The sequence below is a fragment of the Laetiporus sulphureus genome, assembly GCF_001632365.1.
Source record: "Laetiporus sulphureus 93-53 unplaced genomic scaffold LAESUscaffold_63, whole genome shotgun sequence".
Taxonomy (NCBI): Eukaryota; Fungi; Basidiomycota; class Agaricomycetes; order Polyporales; family Laetiporaceae; genus Laetiporus; species Laetiporus sulphureus.
Genome location: NW_024468572.1, coordinates 27,135 through 42,955, shown reverse-complemented (window position 1 = coordinate 42,955; position 15,821 = coordinate 27,135). Strand labels below are relative to the sequence as shown.

The following is a 15,821-nucleotide window of genomic DNA, read 5'->3' as shown; positions in this document are numbered from 1 at the left end:
AGCGTGACTCGTGAGTTTTTTTATCTGTACTTGCATTAGATGTTGCAAGAGTAAGAAACCTTTGCAAACTTACTGTTAACTGTTTGGTGATATGATCTCTCCAAACGTTCGAGTTCAAATTTTCGCTGTCATAAGCGATCACGTATGTGCTGTTTAAGAGCACACGCATTCATCTAGAGCTGAAGAAATTTGTTGTTGACAAGGCTGGATAGCCTTGCTTGATCGGCAATGCCAAGTGCCGCCTTCTTCCACACGATTGCTTGAGCGATCGTGGTACACTTCATTTGCACATCCTCAAGCTGAATGATGAGTTCACTGCTATCAAAAAAGCTCCCATCTCCCATGAGCTTGCGTTCGAGGTCATGGACTGTCATCTGGTATGTCTGCAGGATCTTCTGCAATGCGAGAATTGTCTCGATTGCCTGGTTTGCTCTGTTGTTTGACCGCCCTGAATAGATCATCAGTACCTCATCACATGAAGTAAATCAGCGGGTGGCATCACTTATGTGGAACAGGCTTCATTTGACCCCTTACTTGGGCAGCCCATTGCTGTTGCAGCATGGCTACCTCCACTCCGCAACATCTCAGCTCAGCCTCTGCAGTAGTCTTCTTGGCTTGGCATTGAGCCCACTTTCTTGCTACCCAGTGTCTGAGAGAATGAAGTGATTGATCGTCGAGATGCTTGACCTGTGTATCAATGACAAATAAATGCTGGTGATACTGCCAAAGGCGTGTCAGAACATATTTGCCTCAATGAAAGTTGAAACTTACACCTGAAACCCAAAGCGTTGGTATGAGCATTTTGATTGCACTCCAAAAGTGCTCACATCCCTATCCATCTGTTAATCCAAACCCGATGCATTTGCGAGGGTGGTAGATCACTTGACATGACCATTGATGGCCGTATGTGTGGAATATTGATATCGCAAAGGTCCTGCGATCAATGACATCACCAAGAAAACCCCAGTTGATACAGCTGCAATGCAGCTGACATGCGATGTCATAGAGGAGTCCAACTGTTGCTGAGGAGGGGAGATGTTGAAAGAGGTGATGGATTAGTGTGAGTGTGTAGTGTTGCCGCTCACCAGCTGACATCATATTAACTAGCCAGAGCACATGGTCATGGTGACACAACAGTGCCATGAGACTGGTGTCCATGAAGAACTGTGTGCTGGCTTTTTGGCATTTCTCATCTGCAGTGAGGAAGAACTCTTTGCATCTATCCAGAACTGAGGTGGGTATCTTCAAATCCCCCTCATAGCTGTCTTGACCTTGAGGCTGCATGGCTGGCATAGCTCGAGTACCACTCTTGCAGGGCGGTCAAACGCTCTCGATGTAGTCCTCCATGGTCTTCATCTCACCCTCTGACACAAAAATGCTCCCCAGATGTTGTCGCAGTTGGTCTCGAGTTTCTCCCTTGCCTTTCCTGCACTTCTGAGTGAAGCATGCATTGATGCAAACAAGAATGTTCAGCCTGTTTCACATCTATCAGTGTGCACCGATTGATAGACAATAATAAAATACTTACATGTCAGCAGCTCCATCCAAGAACACTCCTCTGAAGCAGAGAGGACATCTTGCCCTCAGATACTCACTGGGTCTTTGTCGTGAATGTTGTGGATGACTCTGGGCATCTTGAGGTGAATGCACATTTATATCGCTGCTGTCAGCTTTGTCATTGCCAGTGTTGGCATCTCATGATACACCTTCACTGTGAATAGGGGAGGCGCTCGCTATAGGTTGAAAAGGTCAGTCTGAGACCGGAAAGTGAGTGAGATCAAAAGAACGTACATTGTCCTTCACTTCGGTTGCTGTTGGACCTCTGTGCAGCCAGTTTGTCTTGTGAAGGATCAGAGGTACATGGGATTCAAGTGTCTTTGATGTGATCTTGTATGAATTGATTCGTGGAGTTGACGAGATTGAAGTACCAGAGCAACGCGTTGCCGAAATGCCTTCGCAATGCATTCTCTAAGCAGTGATGAGTCAGCACCTGATGACTATGTAAGAGAATTTGCACACTTACCTGAGTCGAGAATTTGTAGTCACGCTCACCAAGGAAAAAATTGAGCGTAGAGCAGAATGATGAGACATTCGATGAAAGTCTCATGAAAAGGTCCTTAACAAACTGCAAGAGGTTCAAGTCAATAGCAATGCTGGGAGCTTGCGGCACACATGGAAACAATCTGTGTGCCAGAATTTGCATGGCTGAATCAGTGTGATTTTTTTAAGACCTTGATATCTGTCAGACATGGCACCATAAGTTGAGAGTGACGGTGACTTACATTCGAAGTAAATGCATATCACTTCCAGCATGTGCATCTTGATGCCTTCACAGGTGCAGTCCTTCTCTGTGGAATGGGGGATGTCACGTAGAGAAGCAGACAGGTGAAGAAGGCCAAGATGAGGATGTAACAGTGAAGGAATCGTCTCAGTCATCCATCTCTCCCACTGCCACTCCTTCTTTCCTCATTTGTGAGCTCATCAAAGTTCAGCCAGCTCTTGATCGAATGTGATGTGCATGCTGTAGAGAATTGAGTCCCGTTCTGGTGAATCGGCAAGGCCAGTGAATGGCCCTTCTGCAGATAGAGGGCTTGAATAAGGCTATGCAAATGTTCAGCCATGACGGTCAAAAAGACGGCCGTGCGTGGTGTTTATTTGAGCATATTGAATGCCACCTGGAAGACTGATGATGGTCTCGAGTCCTTGAAGTTGTATGTTGTGTGCTCCATGGGGTCATCGCCTCTTAGGAGCGTCCTGATGTTTTATATAGTGCATGGCCGTAGTTCTGCTGACATGTTGACTTGCATGCGTAGATGATGAGCGAGTAGTCACTGGGCTTGAAGGTAGAAAGGGATCTTTTCAGTGAGCCTTTGCATGTTGGAAAGACATTTCAAAGAGTGACTTCCCTGGAGAACCGGTCAATGATCACAAAGGAAATGAATTCGAGCATGAGCGTATGTACCCAGCCTACAGGAAACATTTCATGGCCAGTGCCACTACTGCGCTGCCCCAGCAGACCATGCCCTTCTGAACAAGTTCACCACCTTACTCACTTCCCTCAACACTAGTGCCAACGATACATCCCGCGGTAGTGCAATGATTCGCTTCTTGACACGTTCATTGCAATGAAGCATGCACGGCTGTTTAATTCAAAAGAAAACCCCGTTCAGTTGAAGATGAACATACTAGATTCACGATCAATCAAAGCACATCGCTAGACACCACACACTCGAGTCCCACAACCAAATCTTCCTGAATCATCTAACCTCATGCAGCGTAAATCCATTTCATGTGGGTGCTATGTGAGCAATTGATCGACGGGCTTCCCTTGCATTCTTGTATGCTTGTCTTGCATGCATAAGTAGATGGTGACAATGCAGGACAATACTGGTCATGAGAATCACAATAGACAAAAGCAGAGATCTGAAAAATGCATACCTTGATGGAATGCTGCATGTCAAAGGTGCAGGAGTCGAGAATACAGTGCACCGACCAAATCCCTATTAACAAAATCACAATTGAGTTATTGATGCATTTGCTGCAATATATACCTTATGATGGATGGCATGACATACCATGCCAGAAATATAAGCACAGAGACCTTGAACGAGTCATGGAGTACTATGTTGTCGGCGAGAATTGAACATGTTGGGGGTGGGTGGGAGGGCAGAAAGCTGTGAGCAGTCATAAAAGATCACATGTAACGGAACTCATCTGATCCGTCCACATGCGTCTGTGCCAGACAAGAACAATGACAACATTTCATAACAATGCTCGACCGCTGGCTCAAGCTAAAGGCAGTTCGTGCTCAGTAAGTCATCTTTGTTTTGATTGGCATGCATACTACTGACCTTATGTTGCGAACTGGGGTACGTGCATTCATGCATGTGTTCAGAGTGTGGAGGGCAATGGCAGCTCAAGTACTCAGTCTGTGCTATGGCCATTCACTGGGTGAAACAATCAATAATTTGAGGTGAAAGATGGTAAAGATATTGAAGAAAAAGTTCAAATCTTTTTAGCATCTTCACTATCAATTTCTGATAAAAGTATTTATAATATTTTTAACATCTTTTGTTGTGAAAGATGATGAAAAGATTGAAAGAAGATTGCATGAAATATTAATAATGATTTCTTCAATCATTTTACAATCTTTCATACAAAACTATAATGAAAAGTTTCAAAATCTTTTTTCACTCTTTTGTAATCAAAGATGATGAAAATATTGTGACTATGTCATGCCCTTTTTTTCATATACTAAGCTAGTGCTAAGATATGGAGGTAAATACTTAGGTTTATATATTGGTCGTATCCTAGTACTATAGTTAGAAGAGTAATACTAGAATTTAAATGCTAGTACTAAGCTAGTATTAAGGTCTGAAGGTTAGTACTAAGGTCTGCATGTTAGTACTAAGGTTTGAAGGTTAGTACTATACTAGCATTTAGCTAGTACTGAAGTTTGAATGCTAGTACAATGCTAGTACTAAGCTAGTACTAAGGTCTGAAGGCTAGTACTATGCTAGTACTAAGCTAGTACTAAGGTCTGAAGGCTAGTACTATGCTAGTACTAAGCTAGTGCTAACATCTAGAGATCAATACTATGATACTACTATGCTAGTACTAGCATCACACCTTAATACTAACCTCCAGACCTTAATACTAGCTTAGTACTAGCATAGTACTAACCTTCAGACCTTAGTACTAGCTTGGTACTAACATAGTTCTAACCTTCAGACCTTAGTACTAGCTGAATGCTAGTATAGTACTAACCTTCAAACCTTAGTACTAACATGCAGACCTTAGTACTAATCTTCAGACCTTAATACTAGCATAGTACTAGCATTTAAATCTTAGTGTTACTCTTCTAACTATAGTACTAGTATACGGCCAGTATATAAACCTGAGTATTAACCTCCATATCTTAGCACTAGCTTAGTATATTTAAACAAGGGCATGACATAGTCACAATATTTTCATCATCTTTGATTAAAAAAGAGTGAAAAAAGATTTTGAAACTTTTCATTATAGTTTTGTATGAAAGATTGTAAAATGGTTGAAGAAATCATTATTAATATTTCATGCAATCTTCTTTCAATCTTTTCATCATCTTTCACAACAAAAAATGTTAAAAATATTATAAATACTTTTATCAGAAATTGACAGTGAAGATGCTAAAAAGATTTGAACTTTTTCTTCAATATCTTTACCATCTTTTACCTCAAATTATTGATTGTTTCACCCAGTGATTGGAATGACCTTGAGTCGCTAGATTGTTGGAGTAATCCTCTGCAGCCACGTTGTCATCGTCTAATACTTCTGGAATACTTCGCCCGACTTCAGACCTGCAGCTGCAGCAATGTTACATGGCTTGTTCTTCCACTCAAACCCTCTTCATTCTCGATGCTGGGATGTCCCACCTCTGTGAACATACTAGATTCGCTCTCAGTCAGGCATACCGGCACAATCATAATTTGGAGATCTTCTCACAAAGTAGCACATTGTGGTGCTGTCTCCTGTGTAAGTTGTGCCTCCGATTGCTTTATATGCTCAGATTTGGGCATGAACATCACTTTTTATGGCTCATTCTGAAGTGCAATTTCCCAGTCAGGCTACAGCATGAACTGACCAGAACTCGGTACGCTTCACGCTCCCTGTGCTGGTTGATATCAAGCTGACAGACATGTTCGCATTCACAGGTTGAACCATCGCCCTCTGTCAGCAACTCTCATCTTGACTCCCTCCCACTGTCATGCCTCATGCAAGAGCACAACCTCCCTAGCCTGAGCCGTGTCACCTTCATTCTGGGTGCAAAGCAGAACCTCCAGAAGCTGTGATCGATCCACCCAGCACCCGTAAAATGATGTGCAGTGGTCGTCACATACCCGACAGTGACTTGGACGGTCAAAATGATGGTATGGCCCACTCAGATAAAGGACACCCAGCTGTAAGTTACTTGCCGACAGAGATCATTTGCGTATTATCTAAATCTTTTACTTAGGCAAAGCAAGGCAAGCCTATTGCAAAAACCATGACTAAAGGGCAAGACTGCCCAAAAGACCACCAGTAAAACCATGAAGGGACGGCATGACAGATCTCCCAGAATCCATGCTGAGGTGAGTGGTGATCTCTGATCCTCTGAAGATCCAAAAATGAACTCATCTTATACCTTCACATAGGCTGCTCCTGCTCCATCGGCATCAACTCATCATGGGCCCAGCGACATTGGCAAAATAAGGCAACCACACATGTGTAGGAATGAACGTGAGGGTGCAGCTGAGGAAGCAAATGAAGAGGATGATGATGAGGATGAGGATGAGGGTGACTGTGAGGATGAGGTGCATGACAATGATGAGGGTGATAGTGGCAAGGATGATGATGGCAAGGACAACAGCAAGAATGATGGCAAGGACAACAGCAAGGACGATATCAAGGATAGCGATGAGGACGATGACAAGCACAACATCGAGGATGGTGATGAGGACAATGGCAAGCACAACACCGAAAATGCCAGCAGCAAGAATGGTGGCAATGACGATGGCAAGGATGATGCAGAGAACCTTCTTAAGCACGAGTCATGGGATGAGGCTGAGAGGGAGGGCGACCATGAGCTTGGAATGGATGGTGACCAAGTACGTCACGTTAAGAATATGGTGAGTCATACAAGCTGGCATAATCACATACTTACTGACAGAACCCTAATGCACTAGAATGCAGCAAAACGTAATCAGAGACTTATCGCATCGAGACACAAAGGAGTCACATGGGAGTCGTTCGCTAGTGATGATGGTGCAGACAACAAAATAGATGAGTTCCTCTTACACATTTTGATGACATGCAGCTCGCTGACCCAGCGAAGACCCTGTGCTCTCTGACACCTCAGGCAGCAACTTCAGCAAGACTTGCAGGGTGGCATTGAAGAAGCGAGCTCAGCTGATGCACAAGAATCTGGACGAAGCTCTGGATACTGATGAAGAAGATTGCGAGATTGATGCAGAGCTTGAAGATGAGGTCATTCATGAACATTGAGTAATGACAAGTTACCACCATCAGCTGCAGGCTAGCTGTGAAAGTGAAGAAGGCCCAGATTCACATCCTGCTGATACATATCAAGAGAAAGGCAAATCTCATGCAGATTTGAGTGACTACGCCAATGCGGATGATGATGCCATCTTCAGTGAGGATGACGAGGGGCTAGGGAGTGCCATCTCTGATGCTGATGGTGATGATGATGATGACAGTGATGGCATTGGTGATGGGCCAGAAAAGACAGAGAAGTGGGCAAAGACACTGGGGCCATTCTCCAAGGCCACCAAAGAGCTAGCAGAAGATCTGGGTCACTGTGTTATGACTGAAGCTGAAGACATCACCTGCCAATTTGGCAAGGGCACACATGATGTGTTGATCCATGCAAATCTCGGCATCAAGGCATCTCGCATACCGAATCACTTCAACATGTTCCATACGTGGTACTCAGACCACCATCCATTTGCTCAGGCTGGCAACGATAAGTACGACATTCATTGCTCAACTTCTCTTAGTGTATGACTGGCCAGGTTCATTATGTCTAGTCACTCCTGCTGAATACAGCAACATGATGGACAAAGCCTATCGTAAACTTTGTGAGAGCATCAAGGGTGATGACAATGCTCGCGAATGCACCTTCAAGCTGATATTCGACTACTGCAACAATTTGAAAAAGGACTTCACTCATGCCATCCACTCTGTGAAGTCTACAACAGCCAGGATGATCTGTGTGCATAAGCAGTTCACGAACCTAGCTGGAACCTACCACAACCTCGAGAATATGGAGATTATTGGGGTCATCATACACACTGGTACTGACACTGTGGCTCGACAGCTTTTCACCCTCTTTGGTGGCTCACAATATGTCATGAGCTTGATTGAGAAGAACAAGATCAATGTGGTGAAGCTCTTAGATGACCTTACAACTGCGGTCAAGTCAGTGTTCTCGAGTGCTCCACCTATAATACTGACAATGCTCTCTTAGAAATGTCAAACTAGGCCAAGGTTGCACCAACATTTTGTTCGTAGGTGGTCCCGGTATCAATGTGGAGAGCACCGCAAAAGAGTCACCTCGTGACCGTCATCGCCATATTTTGATGTCAATCATGCAAGGGTCCCTCAGTGAGTACTAATTACATGTCCAGCCTTCTGTGTCTCACATTATGGTAACAGGTCTATATTCTGACATGAAGAACCTGCAGCACGTTCCATGGAAGAACTGGCTGAATTTCACGTACAAGCACAATCTCACTATGGTGGACTGACATGATGATGTGCAACCTGTGCCTGGAGATTCAAAGTTTGAATTCAAATCTCTCAACACTGAAGAGCTCAGAAAGCTTGTGAAGGGCTTTCTGCAGAGAGAGAAGAGCGGAGCAACCTCGCTACCAATCCCTCACGTCAAGAGGTGGAGTAAAAGTACGTTATTTGCTTGTAACACTTGTTTCTCGCTGACCAGTTGCCAGGTGACCTCGAAATGTCTGATGACAACCTTGGCAAAGATGACATTCCCCTAGTCATCAGTCCAACAGGCACTAAGCACAAGACTCTGTGTGACTCGACTGAATGGCTGAGGAAGCTACAGAAAGACCAGTCGAAGGGCGCGAAGAAGAAAAGGGCCCATAATCACTTGCTGAACATCAACGACGATGCTGAATAACATTTACTGCATATGACCGACCACCGTGTACCCAGTTCTGATGTGATCACTGTCAAAAGTGAGAATGAGCACCTGTCCTCATCGTCACCCCGTCTGCACATTCCAACTACTCACCTGACTCGCATCATCACCATCAAGAGCGATGACGAGTCGCCGTCACCATTGCTGCATTGCTGTGATGTGCCCACTGCCGTGCCTCATATGGCCAATATGCATATTGATGTCAAACCTCGTGCGTCGAAGCCTCGCTGCCACACAGCAGCAGCTCATACTGTCACTGTCAATGCCCATAATGAATGACGTGCACCAATGCCATCCTGCCATCATGCTGCCTTCACATCAGATGAAGCAGATGAGGCTGTCAGAGCCTCACATCCTCCTTCTTCAAAGAAGAAGAAGAAGAATGGTCGATGAGGTGGTGATGACAAGGAGAGGCAAGACAAGCCACATTTCATCCAGCAAGTCTCACGGTGAACACAGGTGCATGCCTCACACCAAGTGAGGCCGTGAAGGCCAAGATTATCCACTATGACATGGGGACATCCACATGCTCAATACTCAGCTGCAACCTCACCCTCGCTACAGGCAGCCGATGGGGATGCAAGGTTTCGTCCCTCCCTATGGGTACTCATCCAGGGCCAACATGTTCACAAATGCTTATGGTGCGTCTGTTGTGCATCTGATCTACATGCAGCAAGGCAATGCCATTGCAGATTCAAGCTGTGCACATGACAACATTAGCTATCCTCGCTACAACAACTACCTTTTTGACCCGGAGCATGAAGATTATCTTTCATCTAACTTTGAGGAATGCAGGCACACAGGGAATAAGTGAAATATCACGCATGACTACTGTAGGGGCTGAGATATGTGATCTCTCATGTTGTATATACATTTCTTGGTGCATCATTCAATGCAATGTGTCTTGATCAGTCTGGATAAATTACGAGTTTTCTGAAAATGACCGTTTTTGAAAATGTTTGAAATTGTTAATTATTTGTTAAGTTGCTCACTAAGCCCATATGTGGAATCAAACAAACTAATTAAGCATGGCATTGTTGCGGGATGTTCATTCAAACAGAAAATAAGATAGTTGTGATATGGATTTGGTGATTCATGGCATTGGGGAGTCTCATCAGGAGGGTAAGTCCAAGCATGAAGTTAAGGCTGAAGATCCCATGAAAGTATTTAGAATGAGTTGCACAGATGCATGTTGTGCACCTTATGGTTCTGCCAGCTTGGACCATACAATCTGCTTGTATACTTATGATGCATTGTTGATAAATGACTGAACAACAAATGGATCATGTTTGATTTCAGGCAGAATTTTTGATACTATAGCAGTCATCGTTCTGCAAGGAGCAAAATGATTTATAAAATTACACTGGTATGACCATGTAATCAGAATGAGGGACCACGGGATATTGCAGACATTGGTCTGGGAGGACCAGGATGACTTATGAAACCAAACTAGTATGACCATGTGATCATAATCATGTCTGATATTCATGCTGCAGTAATCTCAGATACAAAGTAAATTTAATGAAATTGAGAATTCATCTATCAAAATTAGCCTGAGGACTGTTTTGAGTGTAATTCTGCTATGATTTATTTCAGCTGGAATGGTGTATATCAACCCACAATCAAAGGTCAGTGATATCAAAAAATGAATTTCTAAATGATGAAACAGCAGAAATATAGCCTGCAAAGTGTTGCACTAAAGTATAAGTATCCTGAAAATCCAGGATTTTCTGCTCTCAAAATGTTCCATATGACCCCCAAACACCATGTGACAGCAGTCATGATGATGGGAAAATCCTTGAGCCCAGGTCTGTTACAGCCTACAAATGTCCCTATAGTACTGCCCAGAAGGTACCACCTCTGCAAGAAGTACCAAAGGACCATCATAGGACCCACAAATTGTATAAAACCATGGCCAGACCATCACTACAAAGGCTCTTAGCCATATCTTTAAGGAGACAGAGATATGGCTAAGAGCCTTTGACATGGGGGTGCCTGAAGTGCAGGGACCGTGATCAAATCAGTCATTGCTTATGTAACTGACTATATTATCAAGATGCCTCTGAAAACCCACATAATGTTTGAAACTGTCTGCAAAGTATTTGATAGAAGTGAAACCCTAATTGCAGGGGACACAGACAGAATACAAAAAGGTCAGATGTTGCTGACAAAAATTGTTAATGCATTGACGGCCGGCATGGAGATCAGAGGACCAATGGCCTGCTTGTATCTTCTGAAGCATGAAGATCATTACACTAACTATACTTTTAATGTGTGCATGTGGAAAAGTTTCGTAAAGCAAGTATGTACCGCTTGAGATGATAATAAGCCAACCAATGAAACAAAGATATTTACCAATCCTGAGCCTCCGGAGAAAGTGATATTGAGTCAAACTTAAGGCAAGTTTGTAGTGCTCTCTGCAGTAGACGATTACATATATAGACCTCCGATCTTCGATGGAACTTGCCTGTATGATTGGATCTGCTGAGTAATGAAAGAGTCACATAAGTTCATCAAAGATGTTTCTGCTCCTCAGTTGTGGTCAAAGATTATCCAACCTTTCATTGATGGTGAGCAATGATCTCTACAGCTGGAAGATGAAGAGGATGAGCTTCTGCTTTGATCATCTTCCCACAGAACTTCCGTTCAGACAAGAAAGAATGAAGAAAGTGAAGGGGAGCTCATTTCAGCAAAAGAAGAGAATGAAGAAAGCTCTTCCAATGCTAGTTTCTCTGATGAAGAAAAATGTTGTACAGATTCATCTGACAGTGATGACGAACTATTGCTCACCTCGAAAAATGTGAAGACATTTCACGCAAATGAGAAAGCAGATATCGCAGACCGTAAACTTCAACCTGCACACTTTTTGCCAGCCCACCCTCAATATCAATCCAAGCAAGTAAGGTTTTTGCCAGAGGACGAGAGCATGATTTCCAATTTTGTTGATGGTGCCTTGCCTCGTAGGGACAGCGACAATCGAGAGGAATACTCCATGACCATGTTAACTCTATTCAAGCCGTGGAGGTCAGGACACGACCTCAAATGTGATCAGATGATGTCATGGAATGATGTTTTTGAGCAACATCAATTTACTGACAGACAGAGACAGATCATGGACTACATGCACATTAGATATGAGTGTAACAATGACAGAGATAACTTTGCAAAGCTGAGGAAAGCAGAAGCAAATGTTGGTGGTATGCTGTTTGGCATGAACAATGATCATATTGATGCACTCGATGATGATTATGGAAGACAAAGTGCTGCTGATGAGGTTACCACACACTATGATGTTCTTGGCAATATTTCAGAGTGGGATAACTTGGGAACCAAGGCTCAATTGCAGTTAACGCACATGATGCATGCGGAAAACATCATGCATACTTCTGGATGGATGGACAACCTTCCCAAAGGATGTGATGCCACTCAAGGTCATTTTTCATCTACTGAATTTTGTGACGGAAAGGATCATACTGCTTCAGAGTGGTGATCGCTTCTCGTGGAAAGAAAGAAGGAAATTATACAGTCTCGCACAGATCAAGTGGTTGCAAAAAATGTTGTTGACAAGGCAACAGGAGCTGTGGTGAATAAATATGTAGATGTGGTGAAGTGATTGACATGTCTTATCTCGAGAAGAGGTTCAAAGCAAAGGAGGAAAAAGATCAAAGGCTCATTGATGATACTAGCGCACTCTTCAAACTAAACAAAGAGCAGGAACGTGGGTTCAGAATTGTTGCCAATCATGCCACAGACCTCAGTGGAGAACAGCTAAAGATGTACCTCAGTGGTATGGCAGGAATGGAAAAATCTCAGATCATAAAGGCATTGATCCATTTTTTCAATGAACGTAAAGAGGGTTACAGATTTCTCTGCATTGCCCCAACTGGATCAGCTGCTGCCTTGATTGCTGGCTCAACATATCACTCTATCCTAGAAATGAGCAAGTACACTTCGGAATCTGCAGCCAGCCTCCTTCAAGTAAGAGCATGTCTTCAATGTGTTGAGTACATTTTTTTGGATGAGGTGTCAATGGTGGACTGCCACAGCTTATACAAAATATGCTCAAGGATGTGCTCAGCTGTCAAAAATGAAGGAAAGCCATTTAGAGGAATAAACATGATTTTTTCAGGAGACATTGCACAGCTTCCTCCAGCAGGATCAGGACATTCATTGTTCTCCCATAAAGTCAGATCAGTGCTGCATACCACCAGCAGCCACTATGAACAAGAATCATCTATAGGCAAAGCACTTTGGCACCAGTTCATGACTATGGTAATCTTGAGAGAGAATATGAGACAAAAGCAGCAAACTCCTGATGATGCAAAAATGAGAAAGGCTTTGGAAAACTTACGATACAAGTCCTGCACCCAGGCAGACATACAACATTTGAAGGGACATATAGCAGGTCATGCTGCAGATAGGCCAAAGTTAAATCAGCCCAGATTCAGAAATGTTTCCGTCATCACCCCCTGGAATGCATATTGAGACAAAATCAATGACCTCAGCTGTACACACTTTGCCAGAGAGATAGGACAACAACTCATTACATTTTACTCTGAAGACAAGTGAAGATCAGATGCAGAGGAAAAGAGAAGAAAGGCAAAACATGCTAGCATAAATCCACAAAGGTCAATCAATGTCATAGACCCTGAAACTCAGAGGGTCTTATGGAATCTGCCTCACGATTGTACAGATAACCATCCCAGAAAATGAACCCTATGCATAGGCATGCCAGTCATGATTAAGACCAATGAGGATACCGAGTGTTGTGTGACCAATGGTGCAAAAGGTGTAGTGGCTGGGTGGAAGGCGAGATCTTTGGAGGATATTAAACTGGCCCTAGACACCCTCTTTGTGAAACTAACCTCTTCTCCTACACCCATCAAGTTGGAAGGACTACCTGAAAATGTAGTCTCTATTAGTCACCAGCTGATGAAAATCACATGCATGATGCCCAATGATTGAACGGTCTCCATTGTAAGAGACCAAGTTGCAGTTATACCCAATTTTGCTATGATGGACTTCACCTCCCAAGGTCACACAAGGCCTGACAATGTATGTGATCTCCAAAATTGCAAGTCTCATCAGTCCATATACATGTGTCTCTCTAGAGGCTCTATATATCAAGGAACCATAATTGTCCAAGGCTTCAACGAGCGTAAGTCGATGGGGGGGCATCTTTGGTTCACTTAGACAAGAATTTAGAGACCTTGAACTTTTAGATGAAATCACAAACCTTCGATACAACAAAAAGTTGCCAGACATTGTCAAAGGTGTAATCAGAAATGCTTTCATTGTTTCCTACAGAGCATGAAAAGGGACCATGTACATGCCGAGAACCATGCACAAGGCACTAAAGTGGTCTAACGAAGATCCATATCCACTGGATGACCCAGAGCCTGACAGTCCCTGGCAAATGCTGGGCAAGCCTTCCAAATGCATTGATGATGCACAAAAGGCCTCAGTGGCACAGAACAAACTGATGGAAAGCAAACCTGTTTACAGATATGTGCCTGCAAAGGAAACAAAGGCTTTGCCCACAGTCAGCAATGACCACGGTGGAAAAAAACAGGCAAAATGCAAGCGTGTCAGTGATCGAAAACACTCCACTGACAAAAAGAAAAGGTCCACTTCACCCCTCTCCTTGTACTTAAGCCCTGTTGGTTTCATATGGGATGAGAACAACTACAGTTATGCCTATGATAGCCTTTTCTTCATACTTCTCAAGGTCTTCAAAGATTGTCCAGATTAATGGGATGAATTGGTCAGCAACCAGAATGACTTTCTCCGCAAGTTCACTAACATCTTTACCAAGGTACAGATAGGTCAATGTTCCATGGAAGATGCAAGAGATGTTATCCATGCAAAATTACACATTGCAGACCCTGCAGCATTTTCCACCACTGGAAAAGATGGCACAGACATCTACAGCTTGTGTTCTGCCATGCTTCAGTCTTCATCTTCCAATATTATCATCCAACTTCATTGTCACCACTGCAATGCAGTCATCAATGCAGAAGACACTTCTATTGATTTATGGGACTGCAGTTTATCAATCTGGAGAGAGTCCTTTGTCAAGTTGGGTTCTTCAAAAAACAGAAAACTATCAGAATGGCTGCAAGCTCTTCTTTCTAAAAAGCTCAGTTAATGTGCCAAACTTGTCATGGAAGGCTGGTCAGAAAATATGTACTTGCTAACATCCCTAACTTCTTAGCATTCATAACAAATCAGAAGCAGATTCAACTAGATCCTGCTGTGTACATTGGACAACAAGGTACAAAATTTCGCTTGTGTGGTATTATTTATTTTGGTGGGTTTCATTTCACTGCCAGGATTGTTGACATCAATAATCAAACATGGTATAATGATGGAATTGTTACAGGGAATATCTCAACTTTAGAAGACACTCTGAAAATGGCACACCCTACTCTTTTCAACAAAGCACATGGTAGATTTAGCTCTGTTACAATCTACACTAAACTATCCTGAATACCTCTGATAATAAAAACATAATCTGTTACACATGATCGCTTCTCAAATGCTAAAATACATACAGCCACATCTTCAACAATCACATCATTTTCAATATCTGTCAAATGAACTGATGTTTCACTGTGGGCAACATTCTATTCCTTTCAATCAATCTGATGAATGCCATGGTAAACTGGTAATAGTAACTATGAAGAACATCAAGACCTCAGAAATCGTTCCTGCCAGAAATGGCCCTCTTACCCAAGTGGTAATTGATAAATGACATGAAATCAGTATGCATAGGTAGCTGAGGGAGTGTTTAACTAATTGACAAAGTCACAAAGTGAATAAAAGACATTTTTAAAGAATTATAACATTTTGCAGATTATATTACAATGTGCATGAAAGCAGTTGACTAAGTCACATATAAAATCATATCCATGTATAAGCTGCTATATAGCCCTGCAGGCTGTACCACAATGTGCATAAAATTACTCACAAAGTGCTATAAAGCCCTGCAGGCTGAACCACAATGTGCATAAAAGGCTCCCACCCATCCACAGAGTGAATCGAATTCATCCATAATGCATATAAAAGTATTCACAAAGTGCTATAAAGCCCTGCAGGCTAAACCACAATGTGCGTAAAA

At 43.0% G+C, this 15,821-nt stretch overlaps 5 protein-coding genes across 5 annotated transcripts; 2 read left to right on the top strand and 3 right to left on the bottom strand.

Annotated features, from left to right (window-relative positions):
• Positions 1-173: 173 nt before the first annotated feature.
• Positions 174-547, bottom strand: LAESUDRAFT_763868 (uncharacterized protein; the record flags this gene model as incomplete). The annotated part of the gene is made up of 2 exons (XM_040913341.1): positions 174-448; positions 535-547. 2 exons carry the CDS (start codon positions 545-547, stop codon positions 174-176), a joined length of 288 nt encoding a protein of 95 aa, XP_040759009.1.
• A 284-nt stretch (positions 548-831) lies between these two features.
• Positions 832-1,284, bottom strand: LAESUDRAFT_739231 (uncharacterized protein; the record flags this gene model as incomplete). The annotated part of the gene is made up of 2 exons (XM_040910986.1): positions 832-1,103; positions 1,149-1,284. 2 exons carry the CDS (start codon positions 1,282-1,284, stop codon positions 832-834), a joined length of 408 nt encoding a protein of 135 aa, XP_040759008.1.
• A 583-nt stretch (positions 1,285-1,867) lies between these two features.
• LAESUDRAFT_664300 (uncharacterized protein) lies at positions 1,868-2,215 on the bottom strand (the record flags this gene model as incomplete). The annotated part of the gene is made up of 2 exons (XM_040905109.1): positions 1,868-1,966; positions 2,024-2,215. Coding segments are annotated over 2 exons (291 nt in total), but the record flags the coding sequence as incomplete, so codon positions are not given.
• A 3,642-nt stretch (positions 2,216-5,857) lies between these two features.
• Positions 5,858-9,515, top strand: LAESUDRAFT_717588 (uncharacterized protein; the record flags this gene model as incomplete). The annotated part of the gene is made up of 16 exons (XM_040907346.1): positions 5,858-5,941; positions 5,996-6,060; positions 6,089-6,110; positions 6,174-6,647; positions 6,705-6,805; positions 6,849-7,005; positions 7,048-7,505; positions 7,585-7,956; positions 8,006-8,142; positions 8,194-8,276; positions 8,322-8,439; positions 8,487-8,571; positions 8,716-8,912; positions 9,024-9,086; positions 9,161-9,342; positions 9,375-9,515. The coding sequence occupies 16 exons, from the start codon at positions 5,858-5,860 to the stop codon at positions 9,513-9,515; spliced, it is 2,739 nt and encodes a 912-aa protein (XP_040759006.1).
• A 5,468-nt stretch (positions 9,516-14,983) lies between these two features.
• On the top strand, positions 14,984-15,184 carry LAESUDRAFT_603237 (uncharacterized protein; the record flags this gene model as incomplete). The annotated part of the gene is made up of 1 exon (XM_040903088.1): positions 14,984-15,184. A coding segment is annotated over one exon (201 nt), but the record flags the coding sequence as incomplete, so codon positions are not given.
• Between the last annotated feature and the right edge of the window lie 637 nt (positions 15,185-15,821).